This window comes from Gigantopelta aegis, chromosome 4, assembly GCF_016097555.1.
Source record: "Gigantopelta aegis isolate Gae_Host chromosome 4, Gae_host_genome, whole genome shotgun sequence".
Taxonomy (NCBI): domain Eukaryota; kingdom Metazoa; phylum Mollusca; class Gastropoda; order Neomphalida; family Peltospiridae; genus Gigantopelta; species Gigantopelta aegis.
This window is the reverse complement of record NC_054702.1, coordinates 20,998,066-21,019,031: the sequence shown is the minus strand read 5'-3', so window position 1 is coordinate 21,019,031 and position 20,966 is coordinate 20,998,066. Positions and strand designations below refer to the sequence as shown.

Here is a 20,966-nt window from a genome sequence, read left to right as displayed (position 1 = left end):
ACTGGAAAGAAAAGGAATGTATGTTTGACAACTCTCCAGCACATTGTTTAAACCAACTCTTGATTTACAGAATGAGAGAAAAACCTAGGCTACTCAAGATTACCAGTTACCAGCAAGGTGTATTACACATCATCAACTTTTTAGCACAATTGTTTTAACTCATTTTCAAGAGCCTTTGAGAAAAATGGAAAAAAACCTTATTATTATACTAACAGAAATGAATTCATTCAAGATTATTTAAGAACAAAAACAAATTAAACAATTTTGTTATAATAATCTTAAAAGCATTTCCTTTAGTATAAAATCTTCTTTTCATTTCTTTTAAAAGCTCTAAAAAGTATTTTTAAAAGCAATTTTGTTAAGAGACTGACTACATATGTATATGCGCTTCTTAGACAAGACAGTACATACCATGGTATTTAATATAAGGGACCTAGCCCAGAGGATCCAATGACAGAGACTATCTCCTACATTGTATTACTAATTACGCCTTATAATCACTGATATAAATTCTGCTTCATGATAACACCGGATGCAGAAATGCTACAAATTTAAAGTTTAAAATTTGTTATAAAAGTTATATTGCACAGTCGTCTCTACAGCCTTTTTTTGATAATAAAATTCATGCATAATTCAAGTTCAACATGAGGAACAGGAAATAAAATACCCTGGGTTTAAAAAGCAAATGTTTTATAAAATACTGGTAACAACAATTTGAATTTTTGTACGATTTGTCAATTTTAATTTAACAATTACACATAACAGTTATAAATACATGTATACTGATCTCCACTGAAAACACGCCACCCAAATTTCAGTTGTTATTACATGTGTGAGGTTGCTGTAAAACACACAGTACAGGGCACAATATTTCACGGGAACCGTTGTTTTGTTCGCGTGTTGGTTACACAACTTTAAAATCATGACAACCGCCAATCAGTTATGTCATGAACAATTACATTCTAAAATTAAAAGTACCATATATCAGTAATGATAGTGAAAATCAGTTTGTTTTTAAATACATTAGAATCATCAATGTACCACAGAACCTTAATTCAAGTGCTTTAGGATTAGGTAGACCTAAATTATCAGTTACGAGAACTAACAATCAGTTACGAGAACTAACAATCGGTTACGTAAGTAAGACTCATGTGCACTGATTTCCAGTTATCTAAGATTTTGAAATATTGAAGGAAGGAAGAAGGAAATGTTTTATTTAATGACACACTCAACACATTTTATTTACGGTTATGTGATGTCGCACATATGGTTAAGGACCACACAGATATTGAGAGAGGAAACGCACTGTCGCCACTTCATGGGCTACTCTTTTCAATTAGCAGCAAGAGATCTTTTATATGCACCATCCCAGAGACAGGACAGCACATACCACGGCCTTTGATGTACCAGTCATGCACAGCCAGTGAGAAATAGCCCAATGGGCTCACTGACGGGGATCAATCCCAAACCGGCTGTGCATCAAGCAAACGCCTTACCACTGGGCTACATCTCGCCCCCTTGAAATATTGTCCCCTGCAGTAACTCTAAAACTTGTATACAATGTTTAGCTTATTTGTGGTCTACCAAAATTAATCTAGTTACGCATACAATGTAATCAATTAAATGTTCTTTTCTCATATTCTTTTAACAACTACAAATCTGACTGATGTGTTTGCAATGGAGTTTGGTATATATAAATGATTATGCCTGTAAATTTTTTTATTCTTGCTGAGAAAGCAACATACATATAAATGTATATGGCACTGATGAGTCAATGAAACTTGCCCTAATTTGCGTAACATTAATTAAAGAGACTATCTTGAGTTTGTAGCCATAAAAATGGACAGAGGACTAACCAATACCAACATGTATATGTAACATACCTTGGTAATAAAAGCTATTAAAAATGTTCAAATATAAAGCATTATATTGATAAATATACATGTATGTAACATCTGGGCCCGTGATTATAAAACTCTCTAATGATGTCACACACATACAATTTGTATGGCGTTGTCATGACATTAGTCTCTCAGACTCAAGACTCTAATGAGTCTAGACTCTAAAAGTTTTATAAGCACCATGGCCCCGTTCCACGAAGCGATCTTAGCACCAAGATCAACTTAGTGCATAAGGTAGCTATGCACTTAAGGTGATCTTAGGGCTAACATCGCTTTGTGGAATGGGGCCCAGGCCAGAAGACTCCTTTTAACCCAATTACTTCAAATTTTGTCAGGTATGTAGCACAGAACCATAGTTTTAGGATTAGGTAGGCCTAACTCATCGGTTACGAGAACTATCTTCACGTAACTGAACAATCGGTTATCTAAGTAAAACTCACATGAACTGACTTCCGGTTACCTAAGATTTTGAAATACTGTCCCCTGGTTATACATTCTAAGTAAAAATAACAGGCATATTGTTTGATGTACAAATGTAGGCATTCGCACACAATTAATTTCAAGAGGGCGAAACATTGCCCACCTCATTATGGTACATACTGATATTGTAAGTTATTTGACTCAAAATTACTATGAATTTAACACAGAGAGCTCTGCTACATAATTTTAAGAGAGCAGTGTTTCACTCACCATCAGTTTTCAAACCATAAGCAATGTGGTAGGTACATGTATATTGTAATTTTAATAATTAAAAAGGCTGTATTAATTTTAGTCCAACACATTACAATGGCTACATCATCAAGACAGTCCCTTTATTTAACTCTGTGTATAATGCTAAAATAATAATATCAAGACTGGTAAATAAGTTTTTCTTTTTTGTTGTGAAAACCCCCCAGCATGGAATGAATATGTTGACCTGTGACTTAAAAATCAGGTTACATGTGAACTGGTTTGACAAATAATCTCAATTGTTCAAACAGTTATATGTAACTCATGCAACCATTGAAAACACATTTTGAAAACTCTGAAATTACAAATTGTATTGATATATGTACAATTAATTTATACGGTAGTTCACTCTTTTTCTTTTTTTTAAATTCAGGAGCTTGAAAAATCACACTCATCAAAATGTCACAGTGTAAATTGTATTTCTCAAAATAATCAGTTAAGGCGACACCACAAGACATGAGTGCTTCATAGGAGAATAGCCAATTGTGACAATATTATGACAAACATTACAATTTCATCACTTGATATGCAGTCAGCTATTCTAGTATATGGCAATCATATAGCATGGCATCACTTTTCGAGAGTAAGTTCAGTTTGCTGTATAATAGTTTAAACAACTCTTGTTGAATTTAGGGTCTCGATTGCAGCTCTTAAACCTTACAAATAAAGCTTGTAGTTCACTCAATAATTAATAACAGTGAACAGGAAAAGAAACAGGCTGAGGGAACTTAATACCTATTAATTTGTCAAAATACAAATGACAAGAAACTAGATGACAAGAGATGAAGTGTCTTGGTTACCTTGTTTTAACAGTAAAAATAAAATATCATGAAGCATTAATCTACCTAATAGCACTTTTCGTTTTTACTAAAACCAAATTAACATATATAATATACACGTATAGTAACATAACTTTAAGACAAATATTCTACTACCAATTTGTCAACTCATTCAATATTGCCTTTTTTGACCGTACAATATTTAAACAGATCATCAATGCACAAATGCATTAAAATGATAAAATGAATTCTTATAGTAACACAACTGGAATAGACCTTTCCATAACTAAAATCATAAAGGGAAAGTATATATTAAATTTATTACACTCTGAAGTACCCGAATCAGATGGACTTTTGCGTTTATCAGCTGGCATGTATGTTGTGGTATATATATATATATATATATATATACTAGTAAATACTAGTAAGTAAACAATTTAAAATGTTAGTCACTCTGTGTATTTCTTCTTTTTTTACATTATATTGATCAACAGCATACACATTTACTGTAAATAAGTCATTTGTATTGTAGCTCTCAAAATTTGCGAGAGTAATCAACAAATGCCACTGCAAAAAGCTGTTGCAAAATTTTTATTGGATACTGGATATTTACTTTGTTATTATCTGCATTAAATTGCTGTTACAAGATATGAATTTCAAGGTCTGGTATAATGTAAATTCCTGTAATTGATCTGTTTACAATTACAAAACCTATTAACTACATATTATACTTATACACAGCAACAAGCAGTGTCAAACCCACAGCTTTTACACCCCCATCTTTCACACCCACAATTTAAAAAAACAAACTAAATTATGCAGAGTTAGCTCCCTTTTGTGCCAGCCCATAAGTAGATATAATTTTAGCACTTTTAGAGGGTTTAACCCCTTTGTTATCATCAATAATACACTAACAATATGTTATGAGATAAGACATATATATATATATATATTACCTGACTGAATAATGGCATGTAGATCATTATTTCTATCGTTCTTACCACAATAAATAATATATTAATGAGATACAGACATTCAAGCCAAAATACCAGTAGACATTGCTGAACTGCATAACAATGAGCGTTACGATTGGAGATCATCTCTCTGTCAGCAACACTAGATGGGACTGTTTCCATGGAGACACAACTGTTGAAGATGAGAAACCTGACTGTCGAACATAATGGCTATCACAAACTCGAATCATGTCATTAGGTAGTATAACATAATTATATATGCACGAGCTATCACAATATAACTGGCACAACCAACCACACAATATCGGTCTCTTTACTTCCTCCATAGAACCAGGGAGCATCGCGCTTCCTCTTCTCGATATTGGTTGTCAACCATTTCCTCCAGAGAACCAAGGCAGCATTGCACTACGTCTCAGTATCAGCTGTTTGATTTCCTCCACAAAACCAAGGAGCATCACTGTACCTCTTCTATGCTCAGGTCTTCTTTCTTGGCCTCTTGCAATTTGTTTTTCTTTCCTTGGTTTTAACATTCTTCATTTGAAACAGAGAATTCTCAACCATACTTTTTCACATATACGCACACACACAATGCAAAGCTCTGTGAACAAACAAAAAAATAAAAGATGCCAAAAAGGATCGAAATTTCCCCTCCCAGAACTTTGCCACCACATTTCAAATTAGAGGAGAGACCAACAGCAAAGAGGGCAGACATGTTTCAGTCGACAGCTGTAGAAGCCTAGAGTATTCCATTCTGCTTTTGAGCACCCATCAATTCCTGTTGACATGGTAACCCATATCAACATCTGGTGGTTTTGCTGATATTTAATTTTTCACATTTTTTTTATTTTTATTTTATTTTTTTTACATGTGGTTGCCGGCCTATGGCCTCCTGGACGAGGATGCCGATAGCAGTGAAAGAGTTAACATGGAATATACACTGAGGTTGCCTAGTGTGCCAAGGTCAGTGTAAGACGACAGACTCAAAGTCAAGTTTGCCATAGTCTGGGTTCATGAACGAGAATCCGCGAAACTCTTCTTGGTTTATTGATTTAAGTATCGAAGGATCCATGGGGGTCAGTACGGGCTCTTCTGACGTGAAGTCTTTGTCAAAGTTGTTGGCATCAGTCTTTGATTTCTAGAAGAAAAGAAAAAAGAAGGCAAAGAAAGTTGGGATTATGATCATCAACTAGTAAAGGAAAACACCCTCAAGGCTAAATGTTTAATAGTAAATCATCGGCCACTGGATATCATACATTTTTATAATTCTAATACAATGTCTTCAGAGGAACCTTGCTACATTTCTCTATTATCAGAAAAGGATTTTTATTTTTATATGCACTTTCCCATAGACTGAACAGCACATACAATGGTCAATGGTATAGTGATTAAGCCACTGGTGTGTGTGGGATCTATAGTTCATCCCATCCTCCTACAAAAATGATTTTTTTGGTAAATAATTTCAGTTTGGTTTGATGTAAAAAGAAAAGTAAAAGTCTTTTGAAAATAACAAATAAAACACTATTTTGGTGGGCAATTTAGAAAACAATTGGCTCTGAAATAACTAACTTGCAGTGAATTCCATAGTATGAAAAAAAGGTGTTCCCTGTGGGAAGGTCTATAGCACAGAAACCCACCCTCAAGGCTATATCATGTGTTTGATAAAGACACCACTACAGCACTGATTAATCAATCATTGGCTAATGCATATCAAACATTTGTATAATTCTGACACAGTCTTCAGAGAAAGCTTGCAACATTTCTTCATGATCAGCAAGGGACTTTCTTCTATGCACATAAGAGAAAAGCAAGGACCTAGCTTGGGATTTTCAGGTGGTATGTAGACTTTTTCGGCAATGGAATAAAACGCATACACATACACGCATTTACATCATATATTTTAATTACAAAAATATATTTGGAATCTCAGGTGGTACGCAGCTGCGTACCTGCGTATATGGAAGCTAGGCCCCTGAACAGCACATACCATGGTCAATTGTACAGTGGTTAAGCCATTGGCATGCACGGGATCTAGCTTAGTTCAAAATGAATAATTTAAAACTAGATTAATATCAAACATTTACTTTTCTTTTGTTGTTCAGTATAAATATAAAATGCATTAAAATGGTAAATGTTCTTTATTACCCGTATGGTTAAAAATATCTTGCTATATATCAAAGTGACACATCCTACCAGAATGCCAAGTCGGACATAACACTTTAACATCACACGATGACATCATTGATTAGTGCACTAAAACGTTACAGGAACATCAACTAAACAAGTTGAGTTATTTAAATTAAGATCGATTATGGGTAGTAAATAGGACATTAAACTCTCTACCATTTCGTATCATGTTTATGCCCCTCATGAAATAATTTTCACTGTCACTCACTAAAGCTTGCGATAATTGAAAATGATTTCACTCGGGACATAAACATGATACAAAACAAAAGCTTGTTTAATATCCTATACATTCTAAATGGCTAAATAATGTTTATAAATATACTCAAAATCAAAGCTTTAGTGTTAACTTTCATTATCACAGGAATACTGGTTCTCAGTTAATAACAACTACAAGACTCACAATTTTTGGTTTAAATGGTGGTTTGACTTTTTTCTGTTCTAGGGCTTCCCAGTCGATCTTCTCGTGAAAAAACGGGTGCACAAGAATTGCCTTCTCACCACCGTGGGATTTAACACAGCCAAGTCGCTTTGCCGGGTTCTTTGTCATGAACTGTAAAACCAGAAATAAGTAGGGATTATTATTTCAGAATATGCATAATGTTGACTTTAAAGGGCAGTAAATTAGGCAACTGCCAGTGGTTCAACACATCTAAGGAAGGGGTATCTGATGTAAATAAAATGTGTTGAGTGCATCGTTAAATAAAACATTCCCTAAGGCAGGGGTCGAAATTGGCCTGAAAGGCAAGCTACAAAATCTTGTAGATCAAATTAAAAGCTGCTGGAGCAAACATGATAATGAAGTATAAAGTTTATGAAAAAAATGACTTCACTACAAATATACTGCAAAAAAATATTGATTGCCTATCTAAACATTGGTGGAACATATACAGATAGAAATTACCCTCCTCAATAAACTCCTAATTCACATACCAAATGCCAATATATTAACTGCAATTTAACAGAATCAAAACTATTGGGAAAAAAATGCACCAACATAAAGAAGAAGGTGAAGGCTGACTACTTGTAGGTCAACCGGTGTTAACAAAATTTCACCTCTGTTATTAATAAATTTACATTTGAAACTTTAGAGTAGTTTGTTAAAAGACTTTAAATTATCATTCTCTTTAATCTTATTTTGAAATTATGTGATTTTTTACTAATTTACTCTATTCATAATCTGGGCAAAGTAATAAGACATTAACAGTACCCCAAATTCAACTATGACAAAAGGTGGATTCGCCTTGATTTGCTGGAAGAGAAATGATCTTACCCCTTTTAATATTGCTACAGCCTCTTTGCTAAGCCAAACCGGATAGAGAACATCATCATGCAGTATTGATTCGAAAAGGTCGTCTTCATTGTCGGCCTCAAACGGCGGCTGCCCGGCCATCATCTCGTACATGAGCACTCCCAGCGCCCACCAGTCCACCGACGCATCATACTCCAGTTCTTGTAGGATCTGACAAACAACATTTATGTTAGTAAAACAAGCATTTTAATGGCCACAAATGGTCAACTACAAATGAGCTTTAATATTATCAATGAATTTTTTTTTAACTTAAGTTGTGGGAACATTAATTTTTCAGAAACCATGCAGTATTAACATATCACAATCGCGCATCAAGAGAGCACTTTACCACAGGGCTACGTCCCACCATCAAGTTGAAATGAGAACCACTGTCCAGTGTGATTACCTCTGGAGCAATGTAGTCGGGCGTTCCGCAGAACGTCTGGGTCGTCTTTCCATCAACCATGCCCTCCTTACACATACCGAAGTCAGCAATCTTACAGTGGCCTTCTGCGTCCAGCAAAATATTGTCTAGCTTCAAATCCCTGCAAACAAAATAGAGACAAGGATGAAAGATGAAAGTTTGTTGTTATAATGTTGTTATAAGTGTCAGTGGTGTATCTAATAGGGGACAAGGGTGTCCAATTATCCATCAATGTGACAGATCCATTTTTGACCATAAAACATTTTGAAATTACATGGATAGCTAATACTATTTCTGACTTAATGTTTAAACACAGTTGTCCATCTCAAGTGAACACCATGATTTTAAAGATTATCAGCATGAAATCGCCTTCCACTGACACAATTTTAAAGGTTCAAGAAGACTTCCAGTTAACTAAGATTTTGAAATAATGTCCCCTGCTATGGTGAGCTATTGTTACATCCACAAGTAAAGACATACCTATAGATTATGCCATGTCGATGGAGGAACATGAGGGCTAGTGTCACCTCAGCAGCATAAAATCGTGCCCTCGGTTCGTCAAACTTGCGAGCTCTTTGGATTTGGAACATCAAATCTCCTCCATTCACGTACTCCATCACAAAGAAAAGTCTCTCCTAAAAGACAATTATAGATACATACAGAAACAGAACTCAATATTTCTCTTAATTGCACTGTATGTATATTATAATGAGGTAAAGACCTGTATGAAAACAGAAATTTAACATTTAAAATTTTTAAATCTATCTTCTAGAGTTTTGATTGGATAGTTCTGAAACTCAGTATAATAATTTTCAGGCTCTGTCTTCACAAACTATTAGTTACTTTGGAAATTTAGAATTTCAGAAATTTTATTAAATTTAAAAAATTTAGATACTTTTTTTTTTTTTTTTTTTGGCATCGGACATTTGACATGGTTAAGGAGCACACAGATAATGATAGAGAAAACCTTCTGCCACCACATAATTGGCTACTCTTTCTGATTAGCAGCAAAGGATCAAGATAGTACATACCACAGCCCTTATTACACCAGTTGTTGAGCACTGGTTTGAACAAGAAATAGCCAAATGGGGCCCGCCAACAAGGATCAATCCTAGACCAACCATGCATCAGGTGAACACTTAAACATTGGGCCACGTCCTTCCCCACTTTGGATAGGAAGGAAGGAAATAGTTTATTTAATGACGCACTCAACACATTATAATGATGGTTATATGGCGTCGGACATATGGTTAAGGACCACACAGATATTGAGGGAGGAAACCCGCTGTCATGGGCTACTCTTTTCGATTAGCAGCAAGGGATCTTTTATATGCACCATCCCTAAGACAGGACAGCCTTTGTGTACCAATCGTGGTGCACTGGCTGAAACGAGAAATAGCCCAATGGGCTTACTGACAGGTATCGATCCCAAACCGTCCACACATCAAGCGAGTGCTTTACCACTGGCTGGAACGAGAAATAGCCCAATGGGCTTACTGGCAGATATCGATCCCAAACTGACCATGCATCAAGCGAGTGCTTTACCACTGGCTGGAACGAGAAATAGCCCAATGGGCTTACTGGCAGGTATCGATCCCAAACCGACCGTGCATCAAGCGAGTGCTTTACCACTGGCTGGAACGAGAAATAGCCCAATGGGCTTACTGACAGGTATCGATCCCAAACCGTCCGCGCATCAAGCGAGTGCTTTACCACTGGCTGGAGCAAGAAACAGCCCAATGGGCTTACTGACAGGTATCGATACCAAACTGACCGTGCATCAAGCGAGTGCTTTACCACTGGCTGGAACGAGAAATAGCCCAATGGGCTTACTGACAGGTATCGATCCCAAACTGATTGTGCATCAAGCGAGTGCTTTACCACGGGGCTATGTCTCACCCCTACTTTGGATGAGATATCAAAAAAAGGTAAAGGGGGATTTATGTGATTGTACCCGCAGACAAGCACTTTTCCACTGCTAAACAATGGACTGTCTAAATTACCTTTGTCTGGAAACTGGAGTGAAGTGCTGTCAGGAAAGGATGCTTGGCCGACAGCGCCAGAATCCGTTTCTCGGTCATGGTGCATTCGACATCGTCATCTTGCAATATAACATCCTTCTTTAAAACCTTCACCGCATACACCTCATCGTGACCTTTACACTCAGCTAGCATCACCTGGAAGTGGAGAACAAATCAACTACAGTTACCACAATTCACCTTTATTATTAAAGGTACTTCAAAAAGGTTTTATGCATTATCTACTCATCGGCAATACACCAAAACAATATTTAAAAAAAAAAAAATTGTGTAAAAGAAACTATAACATACATAACAATTACTAATCTGCCATTAGCATATTTAGTACTATATCTCTTATAATTCATAACCCCAAACCAGCTATTAAATAATATTGTGATGGGAAGGGAAATGTTTGAAGATATATGGTAAATCATAAACCCCGAGCTTCTAAATAATATATTGATGGAAAACAATTAACTTAAAGGTAGAAATATATATTAAAAAAATCATAAAACATGTTATTACCCATATCAAAGTGTTATGTCCCACCAGAACATAAAGTGGGACCCAACACCTCGACATCATAAGACATTGTCATACAATTGACACACTTTGACCTTTTCGGAACATTAATCAAATGATTTCAGTGATATAAAATGACATCGAATATGGGCAATAAATACAATATTAAACTCGCTACCATTTCATATCATGTTGATAACAAATAGAAGCTCATTTAATATCCTATAAATCTGTGTATTGATCTTGTACAACAGAAATGAAGATTTTACCTTTCCAAAACTTCCTTTCCCTAATACTTTGATGAAGGTGAAGTCGGTTAGATGATAGCGATCTTTTGAGCGGCCGCGGTCCTGCGACGGGCTGCGCGTGCGGGAACCTGAGTGGTCGTTAGTTGATGGCATCAACGTGTCTCCCATGAACATGTTACTTGCATCTAGACCACCCTCATTGTTTTCATCTGAAAATGGGAAAATAACCAATATAAACATCATGTAGGCCTGTGTCAGTTTCTTGTATTTGCATACACCAGATTTTTTGGTGACAAAAACAAAACATTCTAAACTGTTTCCACAATTTAAAAAAACATTTTTTATAGAACAGCAAGAAATAGCATGCAATCTGATGAATGCAATTTTAAATGCACACCAGTGTTTCTGCCAGAAAGAAATGTTTGGGTATGGCGCTATGAAATTGAATGCAACCACAGTCAACAGGGGGCCTCCTCCAAAACGAAAATGGGTTAAGTTTAAGGTTAGAGTTAAAAAAATCACACAGTAATGATAAAAGTAATTAATTTTGTCAAAAGGTTAACTAAAATAAATCTGCCAAAAAAATGGGTATGGTGTCATACCCTCTGGCAGAAACCTGTGCACGTGCACATGCACACACACACACGATTCTGTAGGAATAAAATGCATGAAAGCCTCCAAAGTGCCGATACCTGTACAAATATTTCACAGGACATCAAGACACAAGTCTATAAGATGGACTGTCAGGGGGGGGGGGGGGGGGGGGGGGGGCAGTGACAACTCCTCATTTCCATTGATTTGAGCATTTTTCAAAGCAAAGTGACATATTTTAAAATGTCATGGCAAATTCCTTGCAATACCCCCTACATCCCCATCACCCAGTAATTATACTGATAAACATTTAGCTTACCTGGTATCACAGGTATAGGAGATGAATATGATCTTCCGGTGGCACTCCTGTTGGGAGATTCACTGATTGCAGGCTGGAATAAAGAATACAATGCATTATAAAGGAGCTGTCATTATAAACAGTTTGAATGCATCAAGAAATAATGCTGTTGGGAGATTCACTGATTGCAGGCTGAAATAAAGAATACAATGCATTATAAAGGAGCTGTCATTATAAACAGGTTCAGTGCATCAAGAAATAATGCTGTTGGGAAATTCACTGATTGCAGGCTGAAATAAAGAATACAATGCATTATAAAGGAGCTGTCATTATAAACAGGTTCAGTGCATCAAGAAATAATGCTGTTGGGAGATTCACTGATTGCAGGCTGGAATAAAGAATGCAATGCATTATAAAGGAGCTGTCATTATAAACAGTTTCAATGCATCAAGAAATAATGCTGTTGGGAGATTCACTGATTGCAGGCTGGAATAAAGAATGCAATGCATTATAAAGGAGCTGTCATTATAAACAGTTTCAGTGCATCAAGAAATAATGCTGTTGGGAGATTCACTGATTGCAGGCTGAAATAAAGAATGCAATGCATTATAAAGGAGCTGTCATTATAAACAGTTTCAATGCATCAAGAAATAATGCTGTTGGGAGATTCACTGATTGCAGGCTGGAATAAAGAATACAATGCATTATAAAGGAGCTGTCATTATAAAGTTTCAATGCATCAAGAAATAATGCTGTTGGGAGATTCACTGATTGCAGGCTGAAATAAAGAATGCAATGCATTATAAAGGAGCTGTCATTATAAACAGTTTCAATGCATCAAGAAATAATGCTGTTGGGAGATTCACTGATTGCAGGCTGAAATAAAGAATACAATGCATTATAAAGGAGCTGTCATTATAAACAGTTTCAATGCATCAAGAAATAATGCTGTTGGGAGATTCACTGATTGCAGGCTGGAATAAAGAATACAATGCATTATAAAGGAGCTGTCATTATAAAGTTTCAATGCATCAAGAAATAATGCTGTTGGGAGATTCACTGATTGCAGGCTGAAATAAAGAATGCAATGCATTATAAAGGAGCTGTCATTATAAACAGTTTCAATGCATCAAGAAATAATGCTGTTGGGAGATTCACTGATTGCAGGCTGGAATAAAGAATACAATGCATTATAAAGGAGCTGTCATTATAAAGTTTCAATGCATCAAGAAATAATGCTGTTGGGAGATTCACTGATTGCAGGCTGAAATAAAGAATGCAATGCATTATAAAGGAGCTGTCATTATAAACAGTTTCAATGCATCAAGAAATAATGCTGTTGGGAGATTCACTGATTGCAGGCTGAAATAAGAATACAATGCATTATAAAGGAGCTGTCATTATAAACAGTTTCAATGCATCAAGAAATAATGCTGTTGGGAGATTCACTGATTGCAGGCTGAAATAAAGAATACAATGCATTATAAAGGAGCTGTCATTATAAACAGGTTCAATGCATCAAGAAATAATGCTGTTGGGAGATTCACTGATTGCAGGCTGAAATAAAGAATGCAATGCATTATAAAGGAGCTGTCATTATAAACAGGTTCAATGCATCAAGAAATAATGCTGTTGGGAGATTCACTGATTGCAGGCTGAAATAAAGAATGCAATGCATTATAAAGGAGCTGTCATTATAAACAGTTTCAATGCATCAAGAAATAATGCTGTTGGGAGATTCACTGATTGCAGGCTGAAATAAAGAATACAATGCATTATAAAGGAGCTGTCATTATAAACAGTTTCAATGCATCAAGAAATAATGCTGTTGGGAGATTCACTGATTGCAGGCTGGAATAAAGAATACAATGCATTATAAAGGAGCTGTCATTATAAACAGTTTCAATGCATCAAGAAATAATGCTGTTGGGAGATTCACTGATTGCAGGCTGAAATAAAGAATACAATGCATTATAAAGGAGCTGTCATTATAAACAGTTTCAATGCATCAAGAAATAATGCTGTTGGGAGATTCACTGATTGCAGGCTGAAATAAAGAATACAATGCATTATAAAGGAGCTGTCATTATAAACAGGTTCAATGCATCAAGAAATAATGCTGTTGGGAGATTCACTGATTGCAGGCTGAAATAAAGAATGCAATGCATTATAAAGGAGCTGTCATTATAAACAGGTTCAATGCATCAAGAAATAATGCTGTTGGGAGATTCACTGATTGCAGGCTGAAATAAAGAATGCAATGCATTATAAAGGAGCTGTCATTATAAACAGTTTCAATGCATCAAGAAATAATGCTGTTGGGAGATTCACTGATTGCAGGCTGAAATAAAGAATACAATGCATTATAAAGGAGCTGTCATTATAAACAGGTTCAATGCATCAAGAAATAATGCTGTTGGGAGATTCACTGATTGCAGGCTGAAATAAAGAATACAATGCATTATAAAGGAGCTGTCATTATAAACAGGTTCAATGCATCAAGAAATAATGCTGTTGGGAGATTCACTGATTGCAGGCTGAAATAAAGAATACAATGCATTATAAAGGAGCTGTCATTATAAAGTTTCAATGCATCAAGAAATAATGCTGTTGGGAGATTCACTGATTGCAGGCTGAAATAAAGAATACAATGCATTATAAAGGAGCTGTCATTATAAACAGTTTCAATGCATCAAGAAATAATGCTGTTGGGAGATTCACTGATTGCAGGCTGAAATAAAGAATGCAATGCATTATAAAGGAGCTGTCATTATAAACAGTTTCAATGCATCAAGAAATAATGCTGTTGGGAGATTCACTGATTGCAGGCTGGAATAAAGAATACAATGCATTATAAAGGAGCTGTCATTATAAACAGTTTCAATGCATCAAGAAATAATGCTGTTGGGAGATTCACTGATTGCAGGCTGGAATAAAGAATACAATGCATTATAAAGGAGCTGTCATTATAAAGTTTCAATGCATCAAGAAATAATGCTGTTGGGAGATTCACTGATTGCAGGCTGAAATAAAGAATACAATGCATTATAAAGGAGCTGTCATTATAAACAGGTTCAGTGCATCAAGAAATAATGCTGTTGGGAGATTCACTGATTGCAGGCTGAAATAAAGAATGCAATGCATTATAAAGGAGCTGTCATTATAAACAGTTTCAATGCATCAAGAAATAATGCTGTTGGGAGATTCACTGATTGCAGGCTGGAATAAAGAATACAATGCATTATAAAGGAGCTGTCATTATAAAGTTTCAATGCATCAAGAAATAATGCTGTTGGGAGATTCACTGATTGCAGGCTGAAATAAAGAATGCAATGCATTATAAAGGAGCTGTCATTATAAACAGTTTCAATGCATCAAGAAATAATGCTGTTGGGAGATTCACTGATTGCAGGCTGAAATAAAGAATGCAATGCATTATAAAGGAGCTGTCATTATAAACAGTTTCAATGCATCAAGAAATAATGCTGTTGGGAGATTCACTGATTGCAGGCTGAAATAAAGAATACAATGCATTATAAAGGAGCTGTCATTATAAACAGTTTGAATGCATCAAGAAATAATGCTGTTGGGAGATTCACTGATTGCAGGCTGGAATAAAGAATACAATGCATTATAAAGGAGCTGTCATTATAAAGTTTCAATGCATCAAGAAATAATGCTGTTGGGAGATTCACTGATTGCAGGCTGGAATAAAGAATACAATGCATTATAAAGGAGCTGTCATTATAAACAGGTTCAATGCATCAAGAAATAATGCTGTTGGGAGATTCACTGATTGCAGGCTGGAATAAAGAATACAATGCATTATAAAGGAGCTGTCATTATAAACAGTTTCAATGCATCAAGAAATAATGCTTGGAAAATATTTATATACATGAAACACATTATTATTAAAATTTGTGCCCAGTTTCACATGGTTATCCATTGCTTGTAGGCATAGTACATGAATGCAATTTTACACTAAGTATTATGTGGTGCAGCTAAAAGCTGAAGAAAACGGAGTTGTGTGGCATGGAGAGCCACAAGAGACAATTTTGCACCTGTCGCAGGTTGGCGAGACAAGGATTGGGATATGGAGGTGGACAGTGAAACAAGTTGAAAGATAGGAGCTGCCAGATTGGGAAGAAATGAGATGGAAGTCAAAGGCGAGAAAGTAAAGGGGGCAGTGGGATAAACATGTTTTAATAATAAATAGATTAATTAATTAAAAATTCGGTTTATGAACATTATTATAAAGAAATTATAGCAGTTCTGTATTTCACACATACATATAAATGTAGTCAAATAAATTTCTATAATCACGACCATCACCAGTGGGATCAGTTTGAAAATTGATTAGCAGCTACTATTTAATATTTTAGAATTTTGTAATGGGACTCTGAAACACGAATGAATAAAATGTTCTCTGTAAATCTAGAACTAAAAAATGTCAAAGATCTAAAAAAATAAAAAAATCTTGTGACATGACTGCATAACTGAAATGTATTTAGTAAATAGTATAAAACAAATAATAAAAGCAGGGGTCGAAAATGGCTAAAATTCCTGCTGTCATTCAGTTCTGTAAGCTACAAATTCTGCCAGATTGAATCAAAACCCGTCGGTCCAAACATGATCATAAAGTATAAACACAAAATAATTCACGGTACAGCAGGGAAGAAGGAAGGAAATGTTTTATTTAACGACACACTCAACACATTTTATTTATGGTTATATGGTGTCAGACATATGGTTACGGACCACACAGATATTGAGAGAAGAAAGCTGCTGTCGCCACTTCATGGGCTACTCCTTTCGATTAGCAGCAAGGGATCTTTTATATGCACCATCCCACAGGCAGGATAGTACATACCACGGCCTTTGTTACACCAGTTGTGGAGCACTGGCTGGACGAGAAATAGCCAATGGGTCCACCGACGGGGATCGATCCCAAACCGACCGCGCATCAAGTGAATGCTTTACCAACTGGGCTCCGTCCCACCCAAGCAGGGAAGAAGATCTCATGACCCACAGTAATGTTAAGACCAGGACAAACCGGTCGGGTCGGCAGTATCTCAACCATTGAGAATAAAACCTTGGAAGCACCCACCTGTCGCGGCCGTCCTCTTAGCTTGTCACCAGAAATGCCGATGTCGGCCAAGATCTGAGCCATGTCCCTCATGCGGTCGCTGATGCCGCAGTTGTTGGCAACGTTCGTCTGACATCTCTTGTGGATGTTCATCTTGCAAACTGAAAGATAAAGAAAGGAATATTTGTTTAATAACTCAAGTTTCTAAACATCCCAGCAGCCAATCAAATGGATATAAGGTGTATATACCACCAAATCAAATTCAACAGATGACAACAGTACATAATTATGTAGCTAAAGCTACTAAATGGAAAAAACGTAATAAACGCCATATTAAAAACCATTGTGTGAACACCACTCAGACACTGTTCACACACAGACAAACACAAGTTCAAATTCAGTTTTCAGCAAAACGTGATATGATTATCTGAGGATATATTGCAGATTGCAGAGAAACTGGCGTAGTGTTTATGGTGGTTTGGAATAAAACATTTTTAGGATTGGGTATGTATAGTGGTGTTTGTCACGTTTTGCAATGAAATTCTTCATATACACCATAAATATAAATACTACATATAGTCTTAGAGAGAAAACCTGCTACAGTTTTCAATTATTAGCAAGGTGTCTTTTATATGCACCATTCCACAGACAGAATAGCATATACCACGGCCTTCAATATATCAGTCATGGTGCATTGGCTAGAACAAGAAATAGTCCAATGGGCCCACCAACGAGGACTGATCCTAGACCGACCACACAAAAGGCTTTACCATGGAGTTACGACCCACCCCTCAAAATCCACTTATTTTCTAACAAAAATATCAAATTAGAATAAAATTGGGTGGAACGTAGCCCAGTGGGAAAACGCTTGCTTGATTCACGGACAGTCTAGAATCAATCTTCAGTGGGCCTATTCGGCTATTTCTCACTCGAGCAAGTGCACGGCGACTGGTATATCAAAGGACATGGTATGTGCTATCCTGTTTGTGGGATGGTGCATATAAAAGATCCCTTGCTACTAATGGAAAAATGTAGCGGGTTTCATCTCTATGACTGTGACAAAATGACCATATGTTTGACATCCAATAGTCGCTGATTAATAAATCAATGTGCTCTAGTGGTGTCGTTAAACAAAAACAAACTTCTTTAGAATAAAATTTGACAATTATTTTTAAAACTGGCAACTGGGTAATTGGGTAATTTGGCAAATGCCAGAGCTACTCCTGTAGAATCTCACCTCTAATGTAGATCAGAAAGAAAAAATAGGGCTTAAAGATCCTACTTTCAGATGAACCATCAATTGGTTATGTGGTGAACTAGTTGGAATTTTTTAATTCAAAGTTGAAAAATTAAGTATCATCAGACCTTTTTTCACATATTCCACAAATCTGTGTATTCCAAACATGTTCTAAAGTAGTTTTTAGACACCAGGTCCCCGTCCCACAAAGCAATCTTGGCACTAAGCAATGGCGTTGCGTGGGCGGGGGCCACCGGGGAGGTTGCCCTGGGCTCAAAATTCTGGACTGGTGGAAGGGACTTGGGAGTGCTCACGGTCCATTGGTTAGGGGGAGCAATACTTGCCTTGCCCCGGGCGCTGGCAACCCACGCTACGCCACAAGCACTAAGATCACCGTAAGTGCATAAATTATTTTTGCACTTAAGGTCATAATCAGTTACCTATAAGAGGTAAAAATCATAATTTATATCTCAATGAGTGAAATTTGCAATCATATCTCACAAGTCGTGCTTGCGCAATGAGTATAATATGATTGCAAAAATCACTCAATGAGATATAAATCATATTTGACAAAAAAACATGGCATTTTCTATTCATTTATATAACTTTTGGCAATTTACTTTTATTTTTAAAATGCTAGCAGCAAAATAGTTCCGGCTTTCTTACAGTGAAGATAACACTTTCTACAGTGATGATAACACATTTTACAGTGAAATAGTGAAATTCTCACTCTAAAATGTGTTATCGTCACTGAGTAATAACACTTTTATTTCACTGATATTTTAAGATATTTCACTAATGTTATATAACAATAGAATGTATCTATGTATCTAAGTTTTTGAAATATTGTCCCTGTACTTGGTTTACTAGTGAAGTGCTACTTTCTATACTGCTACCTATTATTAGGTACTCACCATCACACTGCAGACCTTGTCGGATAAGACCATAAAGCAAAGATCCACAATGGTCACAAAACGTTGGTCGCTTGTAGTTATGGACATTAAACCGGTGCGGAACATTAATATTAAATCTCGTTCCGCTAACCTGAAACAAGAAAAAGAGATACAGAAATATATATTCAGTGTCAACCTTAATGCAATACTAAACTGCAATACATGTACACTGAGAGGAAAAAGATTTTAAAATGAAAATCAGAATCAGTTCACTAGTACTTATATATTGTTGGGGCTTTCAATCTCACTAATTTGGGCACAATGAGGACTTTTGTCTTTTCTGAGTGCAGGAAGGTCATTTTAGTTCAGTGCTGTCATTAACAGCTGCTGTAGAGTTGTTAATATGCAGAAGTGCATTTCAAGTTATTTTAATATAATTAAAACTTAACATTTCTGTGGTTTTGAGGTGAAATATTTTGAGGTCAGCACGTTTGTACTTAATTTGGGCATGATTATTTCGAGCATATGTATTTTAGGCACAATGTTTATCGCCTCGACTTTCAGGCAATCTAAAGCCCAGACTGTGATAAATGTTTTGGATTTTGTTTGTTTTTTCCCCAAAATTATTTTTATATGTATCAAATATCACGATCAGCAATTATTTCCATAATCATACTCTCAAACCATCTGTCGGAAATGAAGATTTTGATAGCATCTGTTTCGTTACATCCCTTACCTAATTTGTTCCTTAATGAACCATCTACCGTATTTTTCCTATTTGTAGCACCCGGGCGTGATGCAAAACACAAAGGGGGCGCGCTAGAACACGTTTCGTAATACATGTGAAAAATCCTCGTATCAAACTGTCAATTCATCTGGCTCGCTGAGACATCAAAAGCTTTGCCGCCGAGTCACTCCACCAGTGACATTTTCTTGTTGAAAGTTAAATTGTTGACATTTGACTCCAGTTTGCAGTTTAGTTAAAGTTATCATTTACCCATTTTTTAAACGGTGTTACGGTGTCGGTGTAAATACCTACCGGTATGTTTGTACTTCCGGTTTTGAACAGCGTTAACGGAGTGTCGTGCGTTCATTCTGCGTGGAGATAACAGCGACATACATTTGATAAACGACATGTGTGACATACTGTTCGCCCATACTAGTGTCGTAGTGCTTCACCTGCTTGGATTGTATTTGTTTACTGATTATAATCATTGCAAGTCGGCAGTCAGGTAAGCCAGTTTTACTATTTTACGGGTACCGTTTCATGATACATTTCTCGTGATCATAGGGGGCGCTTATATTAGAGGGTAGCTACAAATAGGAACAATACGGTATTTTCAATTGTGGCAAACAATGACTTCAAATAGTATATCAAAACAATCTCAAGAGAACAAATGAAGTGAATCAGGTGAGATGGACATAATTTTATACACTGACCAGTTACTGTGAAATCACTTTTATTTGTGGTGATTCAAATTTCGTGTAATACATGGACTACACTAGCATAGGAAATGGAGCATGTGCCCCACACTTTTTAGCACCAGAGATAGTTTTTATATATTACCTACCCACACTTTTTGGCACATTCCTACGCCCGTGGCTTAATGCAGCCAACTTATTTAATAACACAATACAAATATTATACATGCATACATGTAATACAAAGTTATGATACTACATGTGTCTTTTTAATCCACGAATTAAAAGACGCTACAAAATTTGTATCTGAGCAAAACCACGAAAATTTAAGCCCAAGAAAATAAATGCATGTACGATATCTGAAATATG

General features: G+C 36.1%; 1 protein-coding gene across 1 annotated transcript in view; it reads right to left on the bottom strand.

Moving 5' to 3' along the window:
• Positions 1–1,415: 1,415 nt before the first annotated feature.
• The window catches only part of LOC121369670 (calcium-independent protein kinase C-like), a 51,685-nt gene continuing 32,134 nt past the window's right edge, over positions 1,416–20,966 (bottom strand). The window contains exons 7-16 of the mRNA XM_041494718.1: positions 19,197–19,326; positions 17,067–17,206; positions 11,981–12,053; positions 11,092–11,279; positions 10,283–10,456; positions 8,760–8,914; positions 8,262–8,400; positions 7,838–8,026; positions 6,968–7,117; positions 1,416–5,518 (exon numbers count right to left, since the gene is read on the bottom strand). Of these exons, the coding sequence (XP_041350652.1) occupies positions 5,345–5,518; positions 6,968–7,117; positions 7,838–8,026; positions 8,262–8,400; positions 8,760–8,914; positions 10,283–10,456; positions 11,092–11,279; positions 11,981–12,053; positions 17,067–17,206; positions 19,197–19,326 (1,512 nt within the window). The 3' untranslated portion in view covers positions 1,416–5,344. The remainder of the gene's footprint in view (positions 5,519–6,967; positions 7,118–7,837; positions 8,027–8,261; positions 8,401–8,759; positions 8,915–10,282; positions 10,457–11,091; positions 11,280–11,980; positions 12,054–17,066; positions 17,207–19,196; positions 19,327–20,966) is intronic.